Genomic DNA, 23744 nt, shown 5'->3' with positions numbered 1-23744 from the left:
CATCCCTATATTTAGATGATGTACAAAAGTACTGTGTTGTAGGATTAGGCAGTATGAATTTGTCTTATCAATCATTCATCAACATTAAAGATTCTGATATCAAATGGTGGAGCTTAACATGCTTATATGTCTCTCGTATTATTTTTGCATTTTGAAGAGAGAATATTTATCATAACTAGAGAAATGTCCTGAAAAGGGATCAAACATTTATTGCAATACAGCTCATATAAAAGCTGAGAGATTGAAGCATGGAGGTAATATTGGTGTGGGTTAGAGGTGTTCAGGAAAAGAACCTTTTTAAAATGTAGTAGAAAACACACCTTGTACTTACAAGTGCATCAATATAAAAAAATTGCGCTGATTGCCTGGTAGATTCTTAATGTATTCTGATTTTATTTAAAACGTTAAAAGTGTAATTTTGAACTTCAAGATGCATCCAGTTTATGTCTAACTACATGTAGGTTTAGTTCTCAAATTTTATTTTATTATGATACTCGTAATGAAAATATGGCGATAAATTACAGATGAGATGCTGAATATGAGAAATATTTCCTCTGTACTCTGAGTGCATGCTGCTGTACATGTAGTTGTAGTTCAAAGTCGGACTCCCTACAGAGATGGAATGAATAGGATGAGACGGAGGTCACGAGGTCAACTCGAGTGGTGGGAGTTATTAGAGGCATCATTTAGATCAGACATCCGACAACTATACACAACTGCATGTGCAGGAGATGCACAATGTCAACATTTGGGTGATTACCAAATGCATGATTATTACACTACATACCTCATAAATTGTAGTCAGCCCTGGAAAGGTTGTAATAACAAGACATGAATTTGTTCAATGATTCATAGCACAGAGCATAATAACTCAGTCTTATTTGCTCTACGGCGGCCGCATGGCGTTGTATTAATTTTTATTCAAACCACCTATATGTAGCTGGTATAAAAAATGTTAAAACGTCTGTTTTCGATTCACAGTAGAGCTAATGAGACCGAGGTATAAGAGCCAGCTAGACTCAGATAGGCTTCCAGACTCTTAAATCTCAATATTAAATGATGACGGCGCCCATTTGTGGAACCTGAAATCTGTTTAAGTGCAATTTTTAAAGTATTGAAATGTTGTGGGATCAGCCAGCTGGGATGATAGGGATTATATTAAAGATGGATTAATGGGTGTCCATGAGGTATCTTGTGAAGGTTAGATGTTCAGTATTTGGTAAGTATTTCCGGTAGCCAGGCATGAACATAGTTACAACAATCTTAATAGTTGAAGTGTGAATTATTGATAATGGGATCAAACACATCAAAGCATGCAGTATTGAGATATTATTAAAAGTCTTACATGTATGTTCAATTCTCAGAAGACTTACATTAACAATGAAAATCATCCACAACAGTATAACCAAGCCCTTATGTGTATTTTCATTGTTCAAAACTAATGATTGGAATGTTTGTTGCCCAATTAATCCAACTATGGTCAATTTTAAGTGTTAATTGGGCGAAATTAAGGAAAATAAATTTGATATTAGACCAACCAGTTATGAGACGAAATGGTCAAAGACGAACTGGTGATAAGATGAAGTGATGACTGGACCAAATGGTTATTGGACAATGGTTGTTAGGCGAAAAGTTAATGGACAGACTTGCATTATACTAAATGAATGTAGACCATGTTGTGAGTGGACGAATTAGCAGCAGGCGAGTTGGTTTCAACCCAGCCTCATACCGCCCAGGCAAGCAAAACAAATTCACGACGTCGTGAATAACTCGCGACGAAATTGGCGACGAAATTCACGATGTCGCAAATTTCGTCGTCTATATTCAAATTGGCGACGTCATGAATTTCGTCGTGAATAATTCGCGACGAAATTTACGATGTCATGAATTTCGTCGCCAATTTTGTCGTGAATATCAAATTGGCGACGAAATTCACGACGAAATCGGCGATGTCGTGAATTTCGTCGTGAATATTCGCGATTTGGTCTATATGCGATGTCCCTTCAGGGCCACCATACACACTTTTGTGTATCTCATGTGTGCAAATATGCCCGTAGACTTTTAAGTGCATTGCATATAATTAAGGGCATTCTTGCACCAACATGATGGACTATAAATCAACTGTATGTTATACCGCAAATGCAATACTTCTGGACACACACTTCAATGCATCCATTACTGGTAACATGTCATTTTTGTTGTTGATTCTGTTAATGTATAAATTAATGCTTTTCTTAAATGAATTTATTCTTTTATTCATTCATCGACCATTTGCCCATTATTTGGTGGGAGAAAAACAGTGTTCATACATTGTATTAGTACCATGTAATCTGGAAGAAAGAAGAACTGCTGAAAATGTCTTCTGACAACATCATCACAGAGTATACAAGAATATGGTTGAGGATGTGGTGAAGTAAAGCAGTATACCAGTAAAAGAACTCCCAACATCTTTGATGGATGATTATCGTACACATATCACGTACATGTATGCATCTCCTGATGATTCATAACAATGCATTATAAATAAAGCAACTGTTGGAACTAGCACAAGGAGAATGTTTTTGAGACATTAAGGTTCTAAAATATGTTCTGAGTCATCGCAGTATCCAGCAATGTTGGAGCCTGTAGTTATTTCCATTAGACGGTTAAATTGCCGATCTCGAGTAGATGTAGATTCACTCATTACTTATGTTTGCTCTGTAAATTTATGAACCATTAAAAGCTTGATACATGGAATAGTATACATACTCATTACTACATATAGTACTTAATAGGACTTCTGTGGTGGTTCATAATGCTGTTTGTAAAGCTTTTGCTTACTAACAAAAATCTGAAGAGATTCCAAACATATCATGTCCATAAATCTCCTGATAGTTAATAACAATTCATGATATGAAGTATTAAAAGCAATTTCGGAGCTTGCACTCTAATAGAATCTCGTTTTTTAATCCATAATTGGTTCTAAACTACATGTACATGTATGACCAGAGTCATCACAATATCCAATGATATTGGAGCCTTCAGTTATTTCCATTAGACGGTTAAATTGCTCATCTCGAGTAGATGTAGATTCACTCATTACTTACGTTTGCTCTGTGAAGTTATGAACCATTAAAAGCTTGATACATGGAATAGTATACATACTCATTACTACATATAGTACTTAATAGGACTTCTGTGGTGGTTCCTAATGCTGTTTGTAAAGCTTTTGCTTACTAACAAAAATCTGAAGAGATTCCAAACATATGTGCATAAATCTCCTGATAACTCTAATAGAAGAATGTTTTTACTCAATGTATGACCCGAGTCATCACAATATCCAATGATGTTGGAGCCTTCACTTCAGTTATTTCCATTATATGGCTAAATTGCTCATCTCGAGTAGATGTAGATTCACTCATTACTTATGCTTGCTCTGTGAATTTATGAATCATTAAAAGCTTGATACATGGAATAGTATACCGGTACATATACTCATTACTACGCGTAGTACTTAAAGGTATTGTTTAACTTTGTGAGCAGCTGATTTAAAAAATTCTCAAACCAAGATGAAACATGTGTACTAGTGCATGTATTAGAACTAATTAACCCTGAAAACAACCATTATTTTAAAATGAAAAGCTAAAACTACAAGGCAAACTCAGATTTTGTAAATAGGCGTCTTATAGACACCTAAATAGTACACATAAGTGTATGGGATGAAATTAAGATGGTGTTTCCGGTCACTTTATATTTCAATTTTTGAAGCACTAAATAATTATTTTCGAATGCAATTTTTTCTGGGCTTCATTTTTGTAACATATCACAGACACAGGTGACAAGTGTGACCTTCCAGCTCAGATTTTTAAAAAGTCAAACCAATGTTAACCAATCACTTTAATAGGACTTTTGTCATATGAATATTCTCTCATACCCCTTCACAATCCTTGTATTATTTGTGAGATATGAAATGTAACATCATCATGAGAACTGCTCATCTGATAAATGTCAGGTTGTATTATAATATCCATGAAAGCTATGCCCTAAAGAAGATTTAAAATTGACAGTTATGTGATTGTGATGGGAAATCCTAGAATTTTTTAAGCACCTTTTTATCCAGAATTCTGTACATTTGCAAACTTGTATCTCTTTTTCGGTCGCTTGGTGGTGCTTGCAGAAGGTCAGAAAAGGGTTCTATCTTGGTAGTCTTTGAGTCGTGAATCTGAGGGTGTTTTCCTGTGTTCAAAGGCACATGAACCATAATGCAGTCCATATATACAGTGAGTCCCAGAAAAAACGAAACCGAGATTTAGCGATCATTTATCATAACTTAATCATAAATAGAATGGACAAATGACCTACCCAATTTAAAGCTTAGAATCTCCTCTTTCATATGATATTTACCTAGGTTATTTCTTATTCACGCATGAGTGAGTAAAAACAATTTGAAGAATGGATACAAAAAATTCATTTGGCGGGGGTATCTGGGTTTAAAAAAGAAAACCATATTTCTGAAAAGTTCAATATCTGCTCTTTAATTTGGTACCTCAATTACAGAAAATGGTCGAGAAATAAAAAAGTTCTGGTCATTTCAAATAAGGCTTGTATTTCCATAATTTCATGAGATAAACGTGTTTTCACCGTTTCCCACAGAAGCTATCGCATGGTGAACATGGTGAACAAAAGGTTTAATGCATGGCTGATCGTCAACAAAACGGAGTGTCGAGTGAGTTTGAACGCCAGCCTGGAGAACCTCTTCATTTTATGAAATTATTGAAATTCAAGCCTTATTTCAAATGACCAGAACTTTGTTATATCTTGACCATTTTCTGTAATTCAGGTATCAAATTAAAGAGCAGATATTGAACTTTTCAGAAATGTGGTTTTCTTTTTGAAACCCAGATAACCCCCGCCAAATGCTTTTTTGATATCCTTTCTTCAAATTGTCTTTGCTCACTCATGCATGAATAAGAAATAGTCTAAGTATTATCAGATGAAAGAGGAGATTCTAAGCTTTAAATTGGTAGGTCATTTGTCTGTTTTATTTATGATTAAGGAATGATAAATGATCGCTAAATCTCGGTTTCGTTTTTTCTGGGACGCACTGTATATATTATATATATACATACAAATTTTACAAGGCATACATTTTGATCATCCACCTCTGGGTATAGAATGCATGAGTTGATATACCGGTAACCTTTCCACCTAGTACATTTCTGCATGGTCTAATGCTAGCCATGACCATGAGCATTAATGAAACTGAAAATAGCACACACAGATGCAATCAATTTTGAAAAAAAATTAGATTAATTCATTAAGTAATATTTTAATCTTCTTGCCATCATAATTTCAAACAATCTGTTTTTATATATACCAAATATATTTTGATAAATTGTCACTTTGTAGAAAGGAAAGTTTATAAAAAAATAATATGAGAAAGTATGGATTTTAGGTAAGAATATGTTAGGAAAAGAGATTGGAAGAACAATATTGATAAATGAGGATATAGAAAAAAAGGAAGATAAGAAAATATAGCAAAATACAATAAGCTTGACTCGCGTAGAGACCCTTGAATTTATTGTTTGGAAAGGGAAAATGCTTGATTTCAAGATGAAGTTTAAATCTCGATGCATTCTGCTTGACAGGTTCACTACCTACATGCAGTTCTGCAATGTAAACATACACTCTTGTCATGGTACTGTTTACAACGCAAGCTGAATCTGGGAAATTTTGAAAGGTTTTCCAAGAGAAAGGATGCATTGTGGCCCTCGTCACTACTGAGTCATCATCAGCTATGTGTGAGGAATGATGCCAAAAGTGATTGTTCTACCATGTTTCTGGTGTTGGAGAATCTGTGTTTTTTGTGATGGCCACTGCCTCTGGAAGTCTCAATCGCTCTACCACGCATTGAACCAAGTGATGAATGGTACCCATTGTACATTACCATGCCAAAATTTTGTTGTTTACCGTGAACTTTACTGTTAAGGCTGTTTATGGCTTGGATTTAGGTACATGTATGTGATGTACAATGCACATAATAAAAACAATCAATATGAACCAAGAATTCATTGTGGTTGATGCAAACATCAATGTCATTCAGTTGTCATTGATGCTGATATTAAATACTACATCTATGCTGAGATATAATTTATTTACTGTTTTCTTCCTCGATAAAACAAGACATACATGTAAATAACTAAAAACTCAAAGTCATTCTACAGTGTAATAGAAATTGTAATAAGTATGTAGATTTTGTTTTATTATTCCACATTCATTTTTTTCTGTACATTATGATTTCTTGAAGTACTCGAATGTTTCTATAGGCCTATAAGTATGTTCCTCACAAAATGTATCTTTCATTAGAATACAAATACGAGTAATGTTATGAATATAGGTCTAACCACCTATGCAATTCCCAATTTCCCATCATTGTTTAAATGCAGTTCTGTTTAAAAGATTTGTTCTTGTGTATGCAGGTTTTGTATACAAATATTCCACTAAATTCTGCTAATCCCATTTTTAGATTGATAAAGAAAATTAAATCAGAATGTCAGGAAATTTCATCTCCATGTTTTCTAAGGCATGATGCAACTTCAAGTAGCTTCCTTAAATCAAAGGTGAATGCATCTTGTAGTAATGCTCCATTCCTTAGCGTCAATCATCATTTATCAGTACCAAATCCATCAGATATCCTCTTCCCTTGTGCCTGGGACACCTCATTCCCACAGAATGTTACTCAAAATGTCACATCGTGTTCATATGTTTCCTCACCCGGGATAAGCGACTGACCGGGATGAGCACTTTGAAAGGCCCTTTGTTAGATACGTAAAAAAGGTTTTTTGTTGTTTCTACTAGTCTCTTCTCATTTGTTTACATTAAAGCGGATCTAGAATGCTTGTTTTGTTTTGTTTTGAAAAAATGTGATCAATATAGAGATTTATCAGACTATTTTATATGCCTCTCATGTATCATGTGCTGTATATGTCCTCTCAGCTCCTAAGCCTACATGTAAGGTTAAGCATATCAGCCTATGTGTTCTTTCTGCAACACCATGTACTGTGTATGTTTCAAAATGGCAAATGTTCATTCTGTCTTTGAAAGAGAGAGATTAATGCACCCATGGAAGCATGAACATGGATTGAGATTGGAAGTGTGTTTGGATTTGCTCATATCGGAAAGGGAGCATTATGGGAATGTGTTGGGAGCGGATTTATTCATCTCAGGGTTATTTGTCCACCTGTCAAGCATGATCATCATTTTGCCATATCTGATGGGTACATCAGATGGGACACAAGCTGGATTCAGACCGCCTCAAAGTTTGTCAGTTCCAGGTATTTGGGTAATGTGAAAGCAATCTACGCGTAATTTCCCCAAAATAAAATACCCGCTAAATAGTAGGTACTAGGTGAAATTACGAGAACATTCGCGGGGATTTTTCCAAGGTCGTGGAATCTGAAAGCAAAGTACGAGAACTTGTATCCCATCGGTCACCCCGATAAATGAATTTCCGGTGCACATCCTTGGAAAAATTCCTGGGAAAGTTCTCTTAATTTCGCCAAGTGCCTACTATAATAGTGGGTATATTCTTTCGGGGAAATTTGCTTTCACATTACTAAAATACCTGGAACTGACAAACTTTGAGGCGGTCTGAATCCACCTACTGTCATGACTGTGTAGGACGCATGTTTTTGTCTTTGGAAGACGTGCCCTGATGAGGGTTAAAGTAAATGCCACACTGGATATTCATTGATGATATGCGTCTTTGATTATTTGATGTGATATCTCCCTGTCTGTTATTGTTTACAAAGAAAAGGAAAGAGTCACTGAGAGGAGGAGAGGAAAGATAGAGAAAGAAAGTGAGAGGGTGAGAGAGACACACACACACCCTCAGAGAAATTAGCTGAGAAATCTGATGCTAACATATACGGTAGTTACGTGTAACTTACGCATATCCGTCCATTTTTACTAAAAACCTTTTATTGCAAAACACCTGTGAATAAAATGCATTTGTTTTGCATTATGTGCAAAGGAACATGTGATGTTATTCTTAAACTTTAATAAAGTATGATTTTTTTTCTAACGTTGAATACGATATCAATATTTCAATTTGAAAAAAAAGAAGTACATTAGAATCAGAGCACCTCAATGAATTATATAGTGTTCTCGAATTTAATGGGGAAAAGTCGAGGAATGTAAGAGCATCGTGTTTGCAATTGGAAAATGGAAGGAAAGAAGGGCCTATGGGATCTCCACACACACAAACACACCTTCACGCACTTTCAGCATTACACACACGTCCATTGCCTATGTAACTGATGCACAGCAGGTATGCGAAGAAAAGTAGTCATAAACCATAGTCGAAACATGTAATTGACATTTTTGGGGATAAGAGCACAAATTATTGATGAACGTGCCCAATAGGTCCCTGAGATATACAGCCACACTTAAGCATCTCCATCCATTAGGTCGCATGTGTGCCCACGAACCGTGATAGGCGTAGGATAATGCAGTGATTTACCGTCGAGGAAATGAACTTTACCAGACCATGCATCACAATTTGTGTTTTGGTTTATATATGGGCGCAAGCAGAGGATAGAAAATGATAACATCCAGGTTGATTTATTCGGTATGGAATGTAATTTAAAAATGAGTTTATTTGATTATGAAGAAGGTACAATATAATGAATTATTACATTCTTATCAATTGATCTGTGAGATAAAAGATGTGTTGAAAGATTATTATTGATTAATAAATTGCACATATACGTATTGCAATATTATCATATTATCTTACCCCTTTAGAAGGGGCTACATAGATTCCCTGATGGCAGTTTGCTGCTGAACTTATTGGATTTTATCTGTTTTAGGGGCATTTTTGTAACAAAGAGACAGTTCTTCAAATTCGAGGCTGTGTCCTTGCCAGTGAACGTCAAGTACTGTTACAATCCATTCGTGGATTGAACCTTTCTGAGCACTCTCCTTTGAAGTGCGTATCACTCGGCATACTGTCCTGTTGTTAACACTGATCGGATGTATGCAGGCTGAGTGATATGGGACTATGTCCTTCACCATTGCGCAGGATTAGCCAGAAATAGGAGGATCAATACCACAGCTCAACGCCACATACCCAGATCAATACAAGAATTTCATTATAGTCTTTGCTCACTCTCCTCTCCCATACTCCTGCTATGTGGCAGCTAATAGTAGAGCTCTGTTAAATAGGTAGCCAGCATGCAGCTCTGGATTTGAAACCCATTTATGTGATGTAAGGAGGTCGTGCATATCAAATGATACAGGCTTAGTTTCATTTCTCATCGATCACATCACATGTGCAGAGTAAATCGGGTTTGAAACTTCAAGACGTGTGCATGTACATGTACTTCTGTGAAGGGTCAAAAGTCACATTTTTCCTGGTTGGAACATTAGAGGACAAGAATTTTTGTTTGTGGGGAGTGAACCAATGGATGCTTTCCATTGCTACAAATTAAAGATATTATTACTAGCTTATAATCCATTCTAAATCTAAAAATCAAATGCAATGTGACATTACAAGACATCACCTTTATTCAAGAGTAATTCATTAACATGAATTAATTTTGTTTCTTTGAATATTAAAGTTTTTATAAGTTTATACATACATGCATGTAGGAAGGATCCAGATTTTGATTTAGAAAATATAGAGAAAAAGAATCATAATTTTCATTATAATGTTTTAAAGAAAAGTAAAACAAGCTTCCTGCATTGAAACACCTTTGCAAACATTACCACTCCAACCTGTTGTAGCCAACACCTGTAAGGAATGACCATCTGCTTATAATATAAGACAGTTAATTTGTTTTTCTTTGTAGATTTTCCCACTGAAACATGTATTAAAACCTGTTAATAAAGACCACCTGTTCATAAAGATCACTCTTTGTCATCCTTTGGCGGTCTTATTAAACAGATGTCATTATTCTAGAAAATGATGAAGTAGATTTATATTCAACCCTCCCCCCCATAGGTAGGAGGTGCGAGAAATCACAGTTACGCTATTTCTTAAATATTGGATTGAAGTGGTACGTCTTTCACTTAAATGATGGATTTAAGTGGCATGTCCTTCACTTAAGTATTGGATTTAAGTGGTATGTCTGCCACTGTGATAGGTATCAACCACAATTTAAAGATCACTAGATGCTCTTGGGTATTGGGTTGCTCCATGTATCATCATCATCACCACTACCATCAATCTGCTATCCAATGTCACAACATGCAAGCTTCACAATCATCGCCTCTGTGTGCTTGCCATTGACTCCAAAGATTTTAATTAGTAACCTTTAGCATTTCATTTCATATCAAATCTGCCTCTCATCACTCTGTCTTCACTTACTTTCTTACCCACTCCTCCTCAATCTGATGTTCTTTTTGGTGTGGTCTTCCCTCCAGCCTTGACCATATCTGGGTTTTTTTTTCGGGGGTGTGATATTGTATACTATTTTTATAGGCCTATACAATATATATATGAATGAATGAATTAAGCAATGATTTTGTTTTATTTGTTTTTAATTTATTTGTTAGCTGTCATTCATTTTATTCCATGAAATTTATTAATTTGTGAAATTATATTTTGATCATTTATCCAATTCGTATTTTTAAATTGATTGTACGTAGTTATGCACTATCAATGAGTTTAATTCATTTAATCATATTTTGTTTCTTTTTAGTCATTCATCTAGATATACTATTATGTTTTCCATTCATTCATTCCTTTATTCATTCATTCATTCAACCATCCATTCATTTATTAATTCTTCCATTTATTATCAATTCATTCATTTTAAAAGATGAGATGATAGAGGGTATCCAAGTTATCAGATGTAGAATATCCATCTCTTGATTAAAAAGACAAAGTCAAATAACAGGTGTTTTGAATTGAGTTGCATAAACAAGATATTACTTCAAGCCCTCATGTAATTAGGGGAAGAAAAAAAGAGACTTCTAGGAAGCTGCTCATTTGTCAATTTAATTACATTGTACATGTATCTGTGTATAGTAAGAGACAATATTATTATGTAGAGTATAGCATCTGTAACATACATACTTAGGCCTACATGTATGTAAATATGAGATTAATAGTCTTTAAGTATTAACTACATTACTCATATAAAAAAGATAAATAGCCTGAGCCAGTAGTCACCAATAGAGTGTATTTCCTTATCCAGCTGTTATTTGTATTAATTAAATGAGATTGTTTTGTAAAAATGCCATGCATGTTCTCTCCATTGACTGCTTTGACCAAATTGATTAAGAGTCTACATGTACTTACAGACTAATGATGCCGTCTGATTTCCAAAGCAAATTATGCAACGCTCTTTCATTACTCTCAGTCATCCTATTGAATGGCATGCAGCATAGACAATTAGTATGCCTGAAACAGTTTTATCCTTTTAAGGTTTTTATTGAAAAATTTGAACTTTCATGATGAAGTGAATGAATATTTAACTTGCTGTTCTATTTCACTGTGCAAAGGAAAATCATATCTGACACCAAGATATGTCTTTATGTTACATGTATATTCATTGAAAAAAATAATTAAATGGGCGAAAAGAGGGTTATTGTTGATGTGAGTTTAATACAGGTAGTTAGATCGAATGCCTACACTTACAATACCAATAATTGTTAAGAAGATAAAGGTATTTAATTGTAAAAAAAATATTTTACCACATTGATTTGTATAAGACAGAGAGTTTAAATTGAATTAACAAACTTCAATATACAGGAACTTAAAGGGGAAGTTCACACTGTAAAAGACTTTGTTTTAAAAATAGCAGAAAAAATAATACAAAATATTGATGAATGTTTGGTAAAAATCCATATTAAAGATTAAGAAATTTATTAGAATTTTAGGTTTTGGATTTGTGATGTCACAGACGAGCAGCTGCCGTGCAAGTTATGTAATATAAAATGCATAAATTTAAATTTTGTAATAGTTCCTGATGACTTATTTTTGTTTGCTTTTTAGGAACTGGTGTGAAATGTTTTGTCTATTGATATACTGAAGATACAATATTAAAGGGAATGAAACCTTTGGAACAAATAGGCTTGTGTAGAAACAGAAAAATCAAAGAATAAGAATAAAGAAAGTTTGAGAAAAATCAGACAAATAATGAGAAAGTTATGAGCATTTAAATATTGCAATCACTATTGCTATGGAGATCCTCCTATTGGCAATGGCACAAGGATGTGTGATGTCACTGATGAACAACTTTCCCTTTGGTGGATTAAAAAATACCCTCAAAATGTCTCTGTTTGCTTTTTCTTGTGATGATACAAACTCTTTATCCATGAAGTATTCTTAAAAAATATGTATTGCATGCCCTCATGTAGACAGAACACAAATTTATGGATAGATGTGATAAAAGAGGCAATTCTAGTGAAATGTAATGGGGAGAGTTGTTCACAAACTTTTGTTGATCTGTTTCTTTGATTCTTCTGTTTTCACACAAGCTATCTTGTTCCAATGGTTTCATTCTCCTTTAAAAAACCATTTGCATTTTCCTGAGAAAATGACATTTCATTGTTTATTCACCAGATATGTAGGAAAGCTGCTTGCGTTTGACAAATTAAATAATTTAAATTCTAATAACTGCTTTATTTTTTGATGGATTTTTCTCAAACCTTAGCAATATTTTTTTTCTGCTATTTTGACAACAAACTTTTTGTCAGTTTCCCCTTTAAACTTGTGACATTGCTCAATGAAGTTTCAAAGCTTTGTTCCTCAGAACATGGATGTATATATCCCAATCCTCTGAGAAAATCCCATCTACACAGGTATTCACAGATATGCATGATATGTACATGTATGTAGGTGACACACTTTTAATTTCTTCTTTTCATTCTGTTTTCTTCATACAGCAATTCCTTAGGACGATAAGGGAACTGAAGGAACAACTCCAGCACCGGGAACACAACCTGCGACACTCGCCCAACGGTGATGTTCCAAACGGGGGTTCCGCGCAGGGGACGCTGGCCCACCTGCAGCACGAGGTGGACGGTCTCAGGACAGAGCGGGACAGGGTCTCCAGGGAAGTGTTCCTCCTCCGCAAGACCCTTGAAGAGATGGAGCTGAGGATCGAGACCCAGAAGCAGACCTTGACGGCCAGGGACGAAAGCATCAAGAAACTCCTGGAGATGCTCCAGAGTAAAGGGTTAAACACCAAGAAGCTGGAAGGGGACCAGGAGGAGATGGACAGGATGCGATCCAAGGTGGTGGAAGCCGAGGCAAGGGTCATCAAACTTCAGAAGCTCATGGAGCAACGGGACATGGAGGTAAGCTGGTTTGTGTTTGATGGAAGTTATACTGATGGTATCTTTGATTGTTGTCATTTAGAATTATAAGCTTTAACTGAGTATATAAAATACATTGAAATTTTGAAATGATTGAATCAAAGTAATTGATTATATATGAATACCAGGGTAGATTGTTGTTGATTTCATAATTTAAAACAAAGGTTGATAGTAGAATCAATGATGTCTCAAAATTAGGAATATATGCTATTAGGTGGTGTCCAGGTGAATACTAACTCTATTTGGTTGCGTTGAAGCCAGGGCATTCATGTGATATGCAATCTTCAATTTTAGCATCACGAGAAAGATACATTTTGTATGTATGTAGGTAAAATATGCTTATTTTAATAGCCTTTTTCTTATCCTCAAGCCATCTTCCCAACCTGTTTCCCATTAAAAATGTCAAATACTCCCAGTCCAGGGGTATAGAATCTTCAGAAAATTATTTCCATTAGTAATTCAAACATATGTGGCAGCACATGATAGAAAGCCGGTGGAAAAGCGCCCGAGCAATCTCTACCGTATGGAGTTTCAGTCGGCCCCAGGCATTGAGAAGAAATATAATGTGTCGTCTGTATAATTCAGTTATCACTCCCAGGATGCGCTAAAGCAAGCTGATTTTAAAGTACCCCTTTGTGTGCATCTTTTATGAGAGGGAGTTATCAGATAACACATGGAGGTCTAGGATAAAATACAGAGGTGGGGGTAACTTGGAGGGAGGCCACAAGGGCATGGAGAAGGTAGAGATAAAAGGAAGATGATTTAGACAATGAAGAATACAATGTAACAATTGAGAATGGTAGGTAGAAGAATGCGTAGAGTAAATAAGATGAGAGAGAGAGAGAAAGAGACAGACAGACAGAGAGACAGAGGAAGGGGGTGTTGCAAGAAAATATTTGCAGTCAATCGCAAATATTCTGTTGCAATTTTACAATTGATTGATCACCTTTTAACTATAGCAAATCGGACTACTCTCTTTTTTTTTTCATGGAGCGATTAGCAGTCAATCGCAAATTTGCAATTAATCGCACAGCATATTGTCGCACGCACAACGAACCGTCCCGTATTGCAAAGAGTTATGATTTATCCGATCAGTCGTAACTTTATGGAAATCCATCAGTGTCATAATTTTCTTCTATGAAAAAATTGAAATTGAAAATTGAATTGAAAAATCCTTTGTATATGCAAAGAGAAGTGCAGTGAATTATCAAGAAAACAACGAATACATGAATGTACATCATAGCGAGAAAATATTTTGAACAAACATGCATAATAGATGTTGAAGTTGCTGGCTGTCCTTAGTTCCGATTGATCGTATCAATTGTAACTCTTTGTAAGACGGGGCCCAGGACTGCATGTAAGAATCAAAGGAAGCAAGAATGAGACTGCCTGGTCAGCACATAAAAGGATAAAGAGAGAAAGACAGAGAGAGACAGACAGACAGACAGACTGACAGACAGGCTGACAGAGATAGAGACAGTGAGGAAGTGGGAGGGGTGCAGAGAAACAGAAACAATTATAGTGTACATCTAGAGTAGATATAAACCTGCCAGATGTAGGTGTGGGTTGAGACCCGACCGTATAGTGTATGCTTCAATGCATGTGGAATTTATGAATCGAAGACAGGGAGCAATTAATTCAAGCTTCGTAAAGCTGTTGTGATTCCTGGAAGGTTGTCAGTGTAAAAATAGCCCACCCACATGTACATGTATCAGGTACTCAAGTCATCTTGCTAACACTTAATATAACTAGCATTGATATATATGTGTGTATATATATAAATATATATAATATATATGTATATGTATTCTCAAGTTTTGTGATGCCTTCTGTGTAGATTAAAAGCAATGATTTCATGAAATATTTTGGGTCTTTTTTGTATACATAACAAACAGCTCATTCTAATTATAATCAATGTTTTTCTCTCAAAAATTTGATTTTCATTTGAATTTTGATATTAAGAAAAATCTTATTATTTAGAAGTATTCAAAATTATAAGCACTATCTATAGTTATATAAGTGAATAATTCCAAATTCAAGGAGAAAGCTTACAATTTTCTAAAAGGAATTGTGTGTACAAGCAGGGAGGTGGGAGAAAGTAATGTATGTTTGTGTGTGCGTTGAATACAAAATTATAGGATTCGTCGAATATATTTACCAAAATGAATTCTTAAATTCTTAAATAACATAGTAAATTGAATATTTAAAAAAAAAGAATGAAAAACCCAACACAGTGATATCTACAGAAGATATGAAAGCAGTATTATTTTTTTGTTGTTTTCTGTGATATATAGACAAGTGAATGTTTTATCTTTGTAAGGGAGATCTATGTCAGAATGTCCTTATATGCAGAGTTGTGCGTACCATAATCCTTTCAATCATTTAGGGATGATTATGAATTGTTATTGACCTTAATGGACCTGTTTGCTTTCAATCAACCGTTTACAGGAGAATAGGGATGGTAATGTTGGATCAAGGTCAAATGGCACCGTGGGACAGACGGATGACAGCAGTACGAGATTAAAGATCAAGGTTTGCTTTCACATCAATCCTCTTTCCTTTCATAATCAGCATTTTGTAATAGTCCTACATGTCATGTAGAAAAGGGGATGTGGGCTTGGAATCATGATGTATTAAAAAGGAAGATAGGGAATATTAATGAGATGTGTTCTAATGTAAATTCAGTATTTCTCGATTGAATAACTGAGCGAAAAACTTTTGTTAACATGTTTCGTCTCGTAAGAAAACATTTGGTTGAGCCGTTTGGTTATTCACATTATAATTTCTTATCTGATTAATATTCCGTAACAGTGGCATCTCTGAACATGCTTGTATTTTCATGTTTTCATGGTTAGTTTATTTATATTCATGTCTTAAAACCAAAGATCGATGTATATTGTATTCTTGAAAGATAAATTCCATCATGAAGTAGATAAATATTGCAAAATTTTTGTTTCTTTTTTAGAAATTATTAAAAAAGGAAGGAGCAAACCACATGTCTACATGCATATAATTTTTAATTGATTGTTATAGCTAACAATGGGTCTTGTCTTCTCTGCCGTCATTGTATGAATATTTCGTTTAATCATATTATTTATCAAATTATTTCATTTAACGACAGGTGCATCTAAGCATGGTGGTGTTTTTATATGATATCTTGTCAGTGATGCTCATTTACATCCAGACTGCATCGAAACGAAAATTGGTTCTGAAGTATAATCTGTCTGGATATATGTGGACAATATATGAAGAGTGATTTTATGAGTAAAAGTGCAGGATACTGAAACATTGAATATCAATTTTACCATAATTGGACCAAATAGGTTGTTTGGTTCCTCTGTTGGATCAAATTCCTCCCTGAATGTCAGAATAATTTGATTTTTAATATTCCACTCAATTTTCTCGTCGTTAGTATACACATGTAGTTTAATGCACCTTTTTTTTCTCGCTCCCCCTCTCACAATTAAGCTTGACCAACTGAAAGGAAAGCTAAGCCTTAAGGTAGCCGAGTTACAAGCCCTACAGACCAAGTTTGAGGCTATGAAGCATAAAGAGAGAGACCAACAGGCTCATATCAATCTCCTCAAAGAATCACTAGCTGCCAAAGAACAACACTCCAGTATCCTGCAAGCTGATGTAAGTAATTTGAGCAAGATTAGCTATCTCATTATAGCTGGTATTGCTTTGATGAAAATTATTGAAAATGGTAACACTTCCAAGAGTGGACTTAGAGTGAAGATTAAGCGAGAAAAAATTGAATTCATTTTGAAGCGACATCCTATATTGTTACCCCAAGTTTACCCCTCGTCATTTCTCAAAAGTCAAATATTTTCAGTCACTGTATTTAAAAGTAGGTCATATTGTTTGTTTTATTTCCGAAATCAGATTCAAAATATACAATATACAAGAGAGATACATACTATAACGGAGGATCACCCAATTCAGTTGTATTTGCAAAATACTGCTGTTCTTCCTTGGGGTCCTACATTTACCATACAAAGTAATATACACCATTAAAAATACTAAAAGAAAAACATTTCCAAGTAAAATACATTGACAAAAAAGTGTTTAAAAAAAACTTACTAAAACTATGAAAACAAAAAAGAAAGAAGAAAAATACAAATGCTCAATCTAAATAATCATATAATGGAGTATGAAAGGAACTTAAAGTTGGTGCATTACGAATTTCATTGGGCAATTTATTATAAATTGATATCCCCCTATAGAAAAATGTCCTTTTACAATTGACACATGAAAAGGACAACCTGTAATTTCCAAAATTAAATCTAAAAAAAAAAACACACCTTTTGTTCAATGATTCCAAATATTCTGTTTATATTAATGCATTTGGCCCATGAATCCTGTCAGCTTCTTGTCAGTTTATGAAGTTGCCATTTTTTTTTCTTCAAAATCTTTGCCTGTAATTGGCCAATCTGTGCTTCATGTGGAATGTGATTCTTGTAAATTACAAACCTGGCTTATGATAGGGTATGGTGTTCAAATCAAGGGTTGAAGTTGGTCATTCTATTATTGTACGATATTTACAATGCGGCAATTGTAGCCGGAGCAAATGTCAAGGTTCAAGGTTTATTCATTCTTATCAACACTTCACATTTTCAAATATTAAACTCAATACAAAACAATAATATATGATACAAATTTTCATAGATCAGCATCAAAAAGTTAATGTCGTAAAATATGAAATGTATACGTAATTATGTAACAATAGAAAAAAGGGTGCTAGGAAGTATTATTATAATTGGTTCTAAAGTAATGACAGAGAGTGAAAATGGGAGATGTGGATATGAGGGAACCAGAATTAAAAGCAAAGCTTGTTGGTTGAATGCTTCAATGAATATGCAGTGAGAGTCCCATAAAAATATCAATGACGACCAAAAAAAAGGTAAACAAAAAAATAAATAAAAATGGGGGAATACCCTAATACATGAATAATGAATCAAGTGTCTTGGAACCTTGAAGAGCATACAAATAATTATTTCTAAGCATCATAAAATAATAATGGAGACCAGTGGGCAGTGGCATCGGAGAGCCGTGAGCGGAAAGGAAAACAGGGGGGGGGGGCACTCAAATAAGAGTAGGTACCACCTGGTAGTAAACTCCCGTCCGATCAAAGATCCCTGTGAGACCGTTCTCATTACACTTTCTAAAACTAGTTTACTGGAAACTGATTCAGGAAACCAGTTTGGGAGATCACTTTGCTAGTGTTTCCACTTGATCACATGAAAGTGGTTTTCAAAATCACTTTACGTAAAGCGATCTTGTTGCTATGGAAATGCTCTCAGGGGGGTGACAGGTTTCGCGCGAAATTCGAAATCGCATTCTACACCTGTCGTGTGGAGAAGCGCACTCTTAAAGGACACAACTGTTCTTCCCGAAGAACAGTTGTGTCCTCACTTGCGCTAAAACCAGTTTACCGAGGCGAGGCGATCTTGAAAACTACATTGTGAGGTGGTTTTCCGGACTAGTTTGGAAGATCACTACCAAGACCGCTTCGACTGTTCTCACTACACGTTGAACTAGTTTTAAGAACGTAGTGAGAACAGTGATCTAAGTCATGGAATCATACCAGCACACTGACTTTGTTTTATATACCTTCACTCCTTGTATACAGGTGGATGCCCTAAGATTTCGGTTGGAAGACAAGGAGCACCAGCTTAGCAAGCAGGAGGTCGTGATGACATCCATAAACACTGACAAATCCAAGCAGTCTTCAGAGGCCGAAGAGCTACGAGAGATGAACGAACTCAAAGAACGGAGAATAGTCGCACTCCAACGAAAGGTATACAAGTTTTCACTCATCTTGACTTTGGTTTGGAATTATGGCATCCATACAAGGATAATCCTGAATTTTCTAGCCATGGAAGATAACTTTACTTTTTATTCTATGTAGATCAGGCTGGTGTTATGATTAACATACTCAATCAACCTTACAATAAAAAATTGTAACTGGTCGGTGCACAGTGTGTCATCTTTACAAGATAAATGATTCTGCCTTACATGTGTTGCAAATATATGTTTACATTATCTACACTGTGTGTAGGACTATGGCCAATTTAAAAGTCACTGCATCACGTGAATCAAGCAAAAATGGTAAACTCCTTGTTCATTGAAGTATTTGTCCTTTTTTTTTAACTACAAGATGAAAATGTGATCATTATTATAAGTTTTTATGAATATAAGTTGACATGGCATGATATGAACATTTGAACTATCCACAAGTATACAGTGCTTGAAACATTCATATTTATATATTTTTAAGATACTTAAATAAGGGCTAATGAGCAAGAAGGAGTAAGTGCTAGATTTAGAATGCACATAGTCACCATGCATTACCCGTAGGAGACTTATTATAGTTGTAGGAGCTGTGTGGTTGTTATAGCTGTTGGCTCAGGGGATGGGAGGAAATGCATTTCTTATCCCCAACATTGAAATCTTATCCCAGCTAGGTGGGAAGAGTGTGAGACACACATACCATGTAGAGTAGGATGATGAATCTTTTATGAATAACAAATCATGGGAGAACATGGAGAGGAAAATCCCCTTTAACTTGAGCATAGATTGATGTGTTGGTTCAGGCTTCAGCACCATTCACACTTGAAAACTATGGTGTTTTGCAGCAAAATGAAGTTGTTGGTTTAAATGCTTAGAATTGAGATGAAACTGGCTACATGCATATTACGAAGGTTTCTTGGTACACTCGTTAATCCACTGAAATTACATGAATTCCTCTGTGTGCATGTATTACATACCAGCATGTCGTTTATCGAAAGTAAGACATTTTTTTCATGTCTTAATTTGAATTGATTTACATTAGACAAGATTGGTAGCTTAATTATCCCCACTTCTGCTTTTGATTTTATCTATTGATAGAGTAATTGATTGTCGATTGCCTACAGATGTAGAGCGGCAAAGGAGCTGATGTTCATTCCTGTATAGCTGTTGGGTAGTATGGTTTGAACTGTAATAAAGATTAAACACAGCTTTATGAGTAGGTTCAGTTTAGTAAATGTTGTACAACGCCTACTTAGCTTGTACGCGATCAAATGGGAGGCTGAATGTCACACATTCGTGCCGTTGTACGCAAGACGTACCATCCAAAATGTACTGTCCAAAATGTACCATTGCACGGCCTTAGGAGGTGGCGTCACAATGCGATTTCATTGAATAAGGTGACAATGCACGTACAATCCGCTGCTAAATGCGCAATGCTGCCCAAGATCATGCGCGCTTGTGTGGGCCCGGCTTGTGGGATTTTGCTTCTCGCTTTCAGTATTTTTGCTCCCTTTTCATAGATTACTGGAGGGAAAAACTCTTGTTTTTTTTCATATTTTCACTAGATTCCGAGGCCTTGTACAACACAAATAGCGAGTATTCTTATTCGTGCAATGGTGCGAGATTTCGCATTCGGTGAAAGAAAGAAACGCTCTATTCAACTCGGCTAACGCCTCGTTGAATAGAGCATCTTTCTTTCACCTCATGCGAAATCTCGCACCATCGCACTCATGCCTATTCGCTATTTGTATATTGTGTAGAGGTGAACATTTGTAGTCAGTTGTGCAAACTCTTTATAATAAAATAGCCATGCCTAAGAGAAATTGATAACATCGGTATTTTTTGCAAACTTTTTCTAATTCCAGCAGTGGTCAAAAGGTAATAGACCAACCTTTTATTTGAGTTACAAATCTCAGTTACCAATCTCAAGATATAAGTAATGTAAGGTCTTTCTTTTCAAGACCTGAAAATTAAAAAAATTATGTATTTTGTGCTGTTAATAAATTTACCCTGACTTAGTTCATCTCTTATAGAAATGTTTATTTGCTTCATCTATCTGATCTTATCACTGACACTACAAGAGATACAGAAATCTATTGATTATTGCAGCCCCACATGATTAAATCTATGTTTGCATTTGTCAGGAGCCGATTGGCTGTTATGTAATAGGATGTGGACACTCTATGTAGGTGTCCCATGTTTGCTTCTCAGAAGTACTCTTCATCAGCTAAACTGATGGACTTTCATCAGTGTTGAATTAAGTGGAGGTTGTGGGGAGACACGCATGGTTAATGAGTGGGATTAGTCGATGACATATACTTGCATGGCTTCGGAAATAGAAAACTAAAGATTTTTTTTCTTCATTTAATCATTAAAGGAAACATATCCAAACAAGCATGTAGAAGTGTCTTCTATATCAAATACATATTAAAAGAAGTAGAAGTGGCCAAGTGAAGTTGATATATTCCTTTTCTAATTATAAGGTCTACTGGTAGTTGAAATCACTATTACAGTCTGATATATGTGTAGGTGTTTAAAATAGTGCCTGTATTTTATAGTAATGATTGATAAGCTAATAAAAATGCCTTAAATTCACATTTTACATGCATGTCAACATTTAAAACTACAATATAATGCATCAAAATGAAATAAAGTGTAATAGGTGTTTAAATTCTTTTGCTAAATAATCAATATTTTAGGTATGTAGTATATGACTTAAAACTTCCAATGTTCAAGTAAAATAGCTGATATTGCATTATTGTCCTGTCAATTAAGAAAGTTTCAGACTTTTATTTCATCAATAGTCCAAGAACTGAAACACATATGCACTTTCTTCTTTAAAAAAACATAAGTTTCAATTTCAAATGGATGATTAATTGTACAGATGGCTTTGTAAAGCGGTCATTAATCTAGGTACTTGGAGTGATCATGTCGTTGTGTACTATATAAATGTTTTGATATCTCTTTTGATACTTATAAATTGCATAACATGTATCTGATTGGTTGTGTACATGTACACATTCACAATTTAAGTTATTTTTTATTCACGTAAACATGTATACTTCTCCTTGGATTTCCTTTGATATTATTTACATAATTCTATTTCAATATAAGTGTAAAGTTTTATATTTAAGTTCTAGACATGTATGTTATTGAAATCTGTTCTAACATTTGTATTTCCTTGAAATGTGATAATCTTTCATTTTTCACTGATTTCATATGATGATTGTCATTCAGTGCAACATGTACTGAGATAATTCACCACATATTATTTACATGAATGACTTTATTCTTTTATCTTCTATTATGATTTATTTCAGATTTTGTTCTATCATTTGAATTTTGTATTATTTTCTTTTTTCTTTTGACTATTCAAAGCACGCTGATTTGTCAAAAGGCATGGAGCTACAGGCGAGCAAATTAAAAATCCTACAAGTGAAGGTGACCGAGTTCCCACCCTCTCATTCCCTGTAAAGCCCCAGTCGCACTGACGAAGCCGACTTCAGCCCGATCAAAGCTATTACATATACTTTCAATGGCAAATCGTTGGTTGATGTGGAGTCGGTTTCGTTTGGTTTGACTGTATCATGAGAGTTGTTCATGATTCAATGTTCCTATGTTCATTGGTTTGGATGTTTGTCATTCTATCAAACTCAGAACCTTGCTTTGTTGAATTCACTTTCCTTGTTGGATACACGGCAAAAACCCCGGTGTTGATTTAACCCCAGCCTGGAATCTATATACGTCCACACCAGAGAAGTGTTAAACAACACCGGTTTTGGTATTAGTCAAACACCAGATAGGTGTTTATACAACACCAATTAGTTTTAAAACAACATCGGTTTGATTCCGGGCTGGTGTTAAATCAACATGGGGGTTTTGGAGTGTACTCTGTTGATGGGATTCTGTTGTGATGTGGAACTTTCATAAATTCAGGTGTCATTTCCATAGAAATAAAAGTGTTTTTGTATATTTTGAAAAAAATCCTAAAGCTTTTGCAACCAAAACCACATGTGGAGATTTTGTGTACGTTCTTGGTTGAACTCAATATTTTCGCAGGATGGGGCGTGTTATTGTTGTTCTTATATATTTTGTTGATACCACTGCTGTCATCCTGGAATATCCTCTGTAAAAAGTCAGAGAGACACACACACGCCCTGAGATTGTAATTCATGTGACGTTCATGTTTAGTCATTCCTTACCATTGTAATCTTTCCTACCCTTCAACTTTGTTTTAGTTCCAATTGATGTCTTTTAGAGTAAATAAGAAACGTTAATGTCTTTCTAATACCTATTGCAGAGCATTTGAACGAAAATGTTGTAAATTATGCATTCCACGAAGATCACAAAGTTACACAGATTCATTTATCCATCTGCCTAAAAAAAATCTGATTTCAACAATTGTTCATAAGTGTTTTCAACCAATATACAAGGTGGGTGTTGCTGTTCGTAAGTTAAAAGGACTTTAAGAATGACTGGTGAACCTTTCTTACACGTTGAATAATCACCAATGAACATTTAATGGTGAATATCATTTACCACAAGAAAGGATCACCAATCGTTCGTACAGTCACTTTTAACTTACGGACAGCTTTATGAAACGCCCCTCAGGTTTTCTAAACATTTGGGTCCCATTTCGTAAAAAT

The 23744-nt window shown here is 35.0% G+C and overlaps 1 protein-coding gene across 6 annotated transcripts in view; it reads left to right on the top strand.

Moving 5' to 3' along the window:
- Window positions 1-23744, top strand: part of LOC121411851 (ELKS/Rab6-interacting/CAST family member 1-like) — a 91125-nt gene that overhangs the window by 14567 nt on the left and 52814 nt on the right. For 5 of the 6 annotated variants that reach the window (XM_041604726.1, XM_041604728.1, XM_041604729.1 and 2 more), the window contains exons 2-6: window positions 12874-13287; window positions 15754-15837; window positions 16774-16941; window positions 18938-19105; window positions 22477-22539. In XM_041604726.1, the coding sequence (XP_041460660.1) occupies window positions 12874-13287; window positions 15754-15837; window positions 16774-16941; window positions 18938-19105; window positions 22477-22539 (897 nt within the window). The remainder of the gene's footprint in view (window positions 1-12873; window positions 13288-15753; window positions 15838-16773; window positions 16942-18937; window positions 19106-22476; window positions 22540-23744) is intronic. The other variant, XM_041604731.1, reaches the window with a different exon arrangement.

This window comes from Lytechinus variegatus, chromosome 3 (genome assembly GCF_018143015.1).
Source record: "Lytechinus variegatus isolate NC3 chromosome 3, Lvar_3.0, whole genome shotgun sequence".
Lineage (NCBI taxonomy): Eukaryota > Metazoa > Echinodermata > Echinoidea > Temnopleuroida > Toxopneustidae > Lytechinus > Lytechinus variegatus.
Note: the sequence above shows the minus strand (reverse complement) of the source record. Positions and strands in the feature narration are given on the sequence as shown.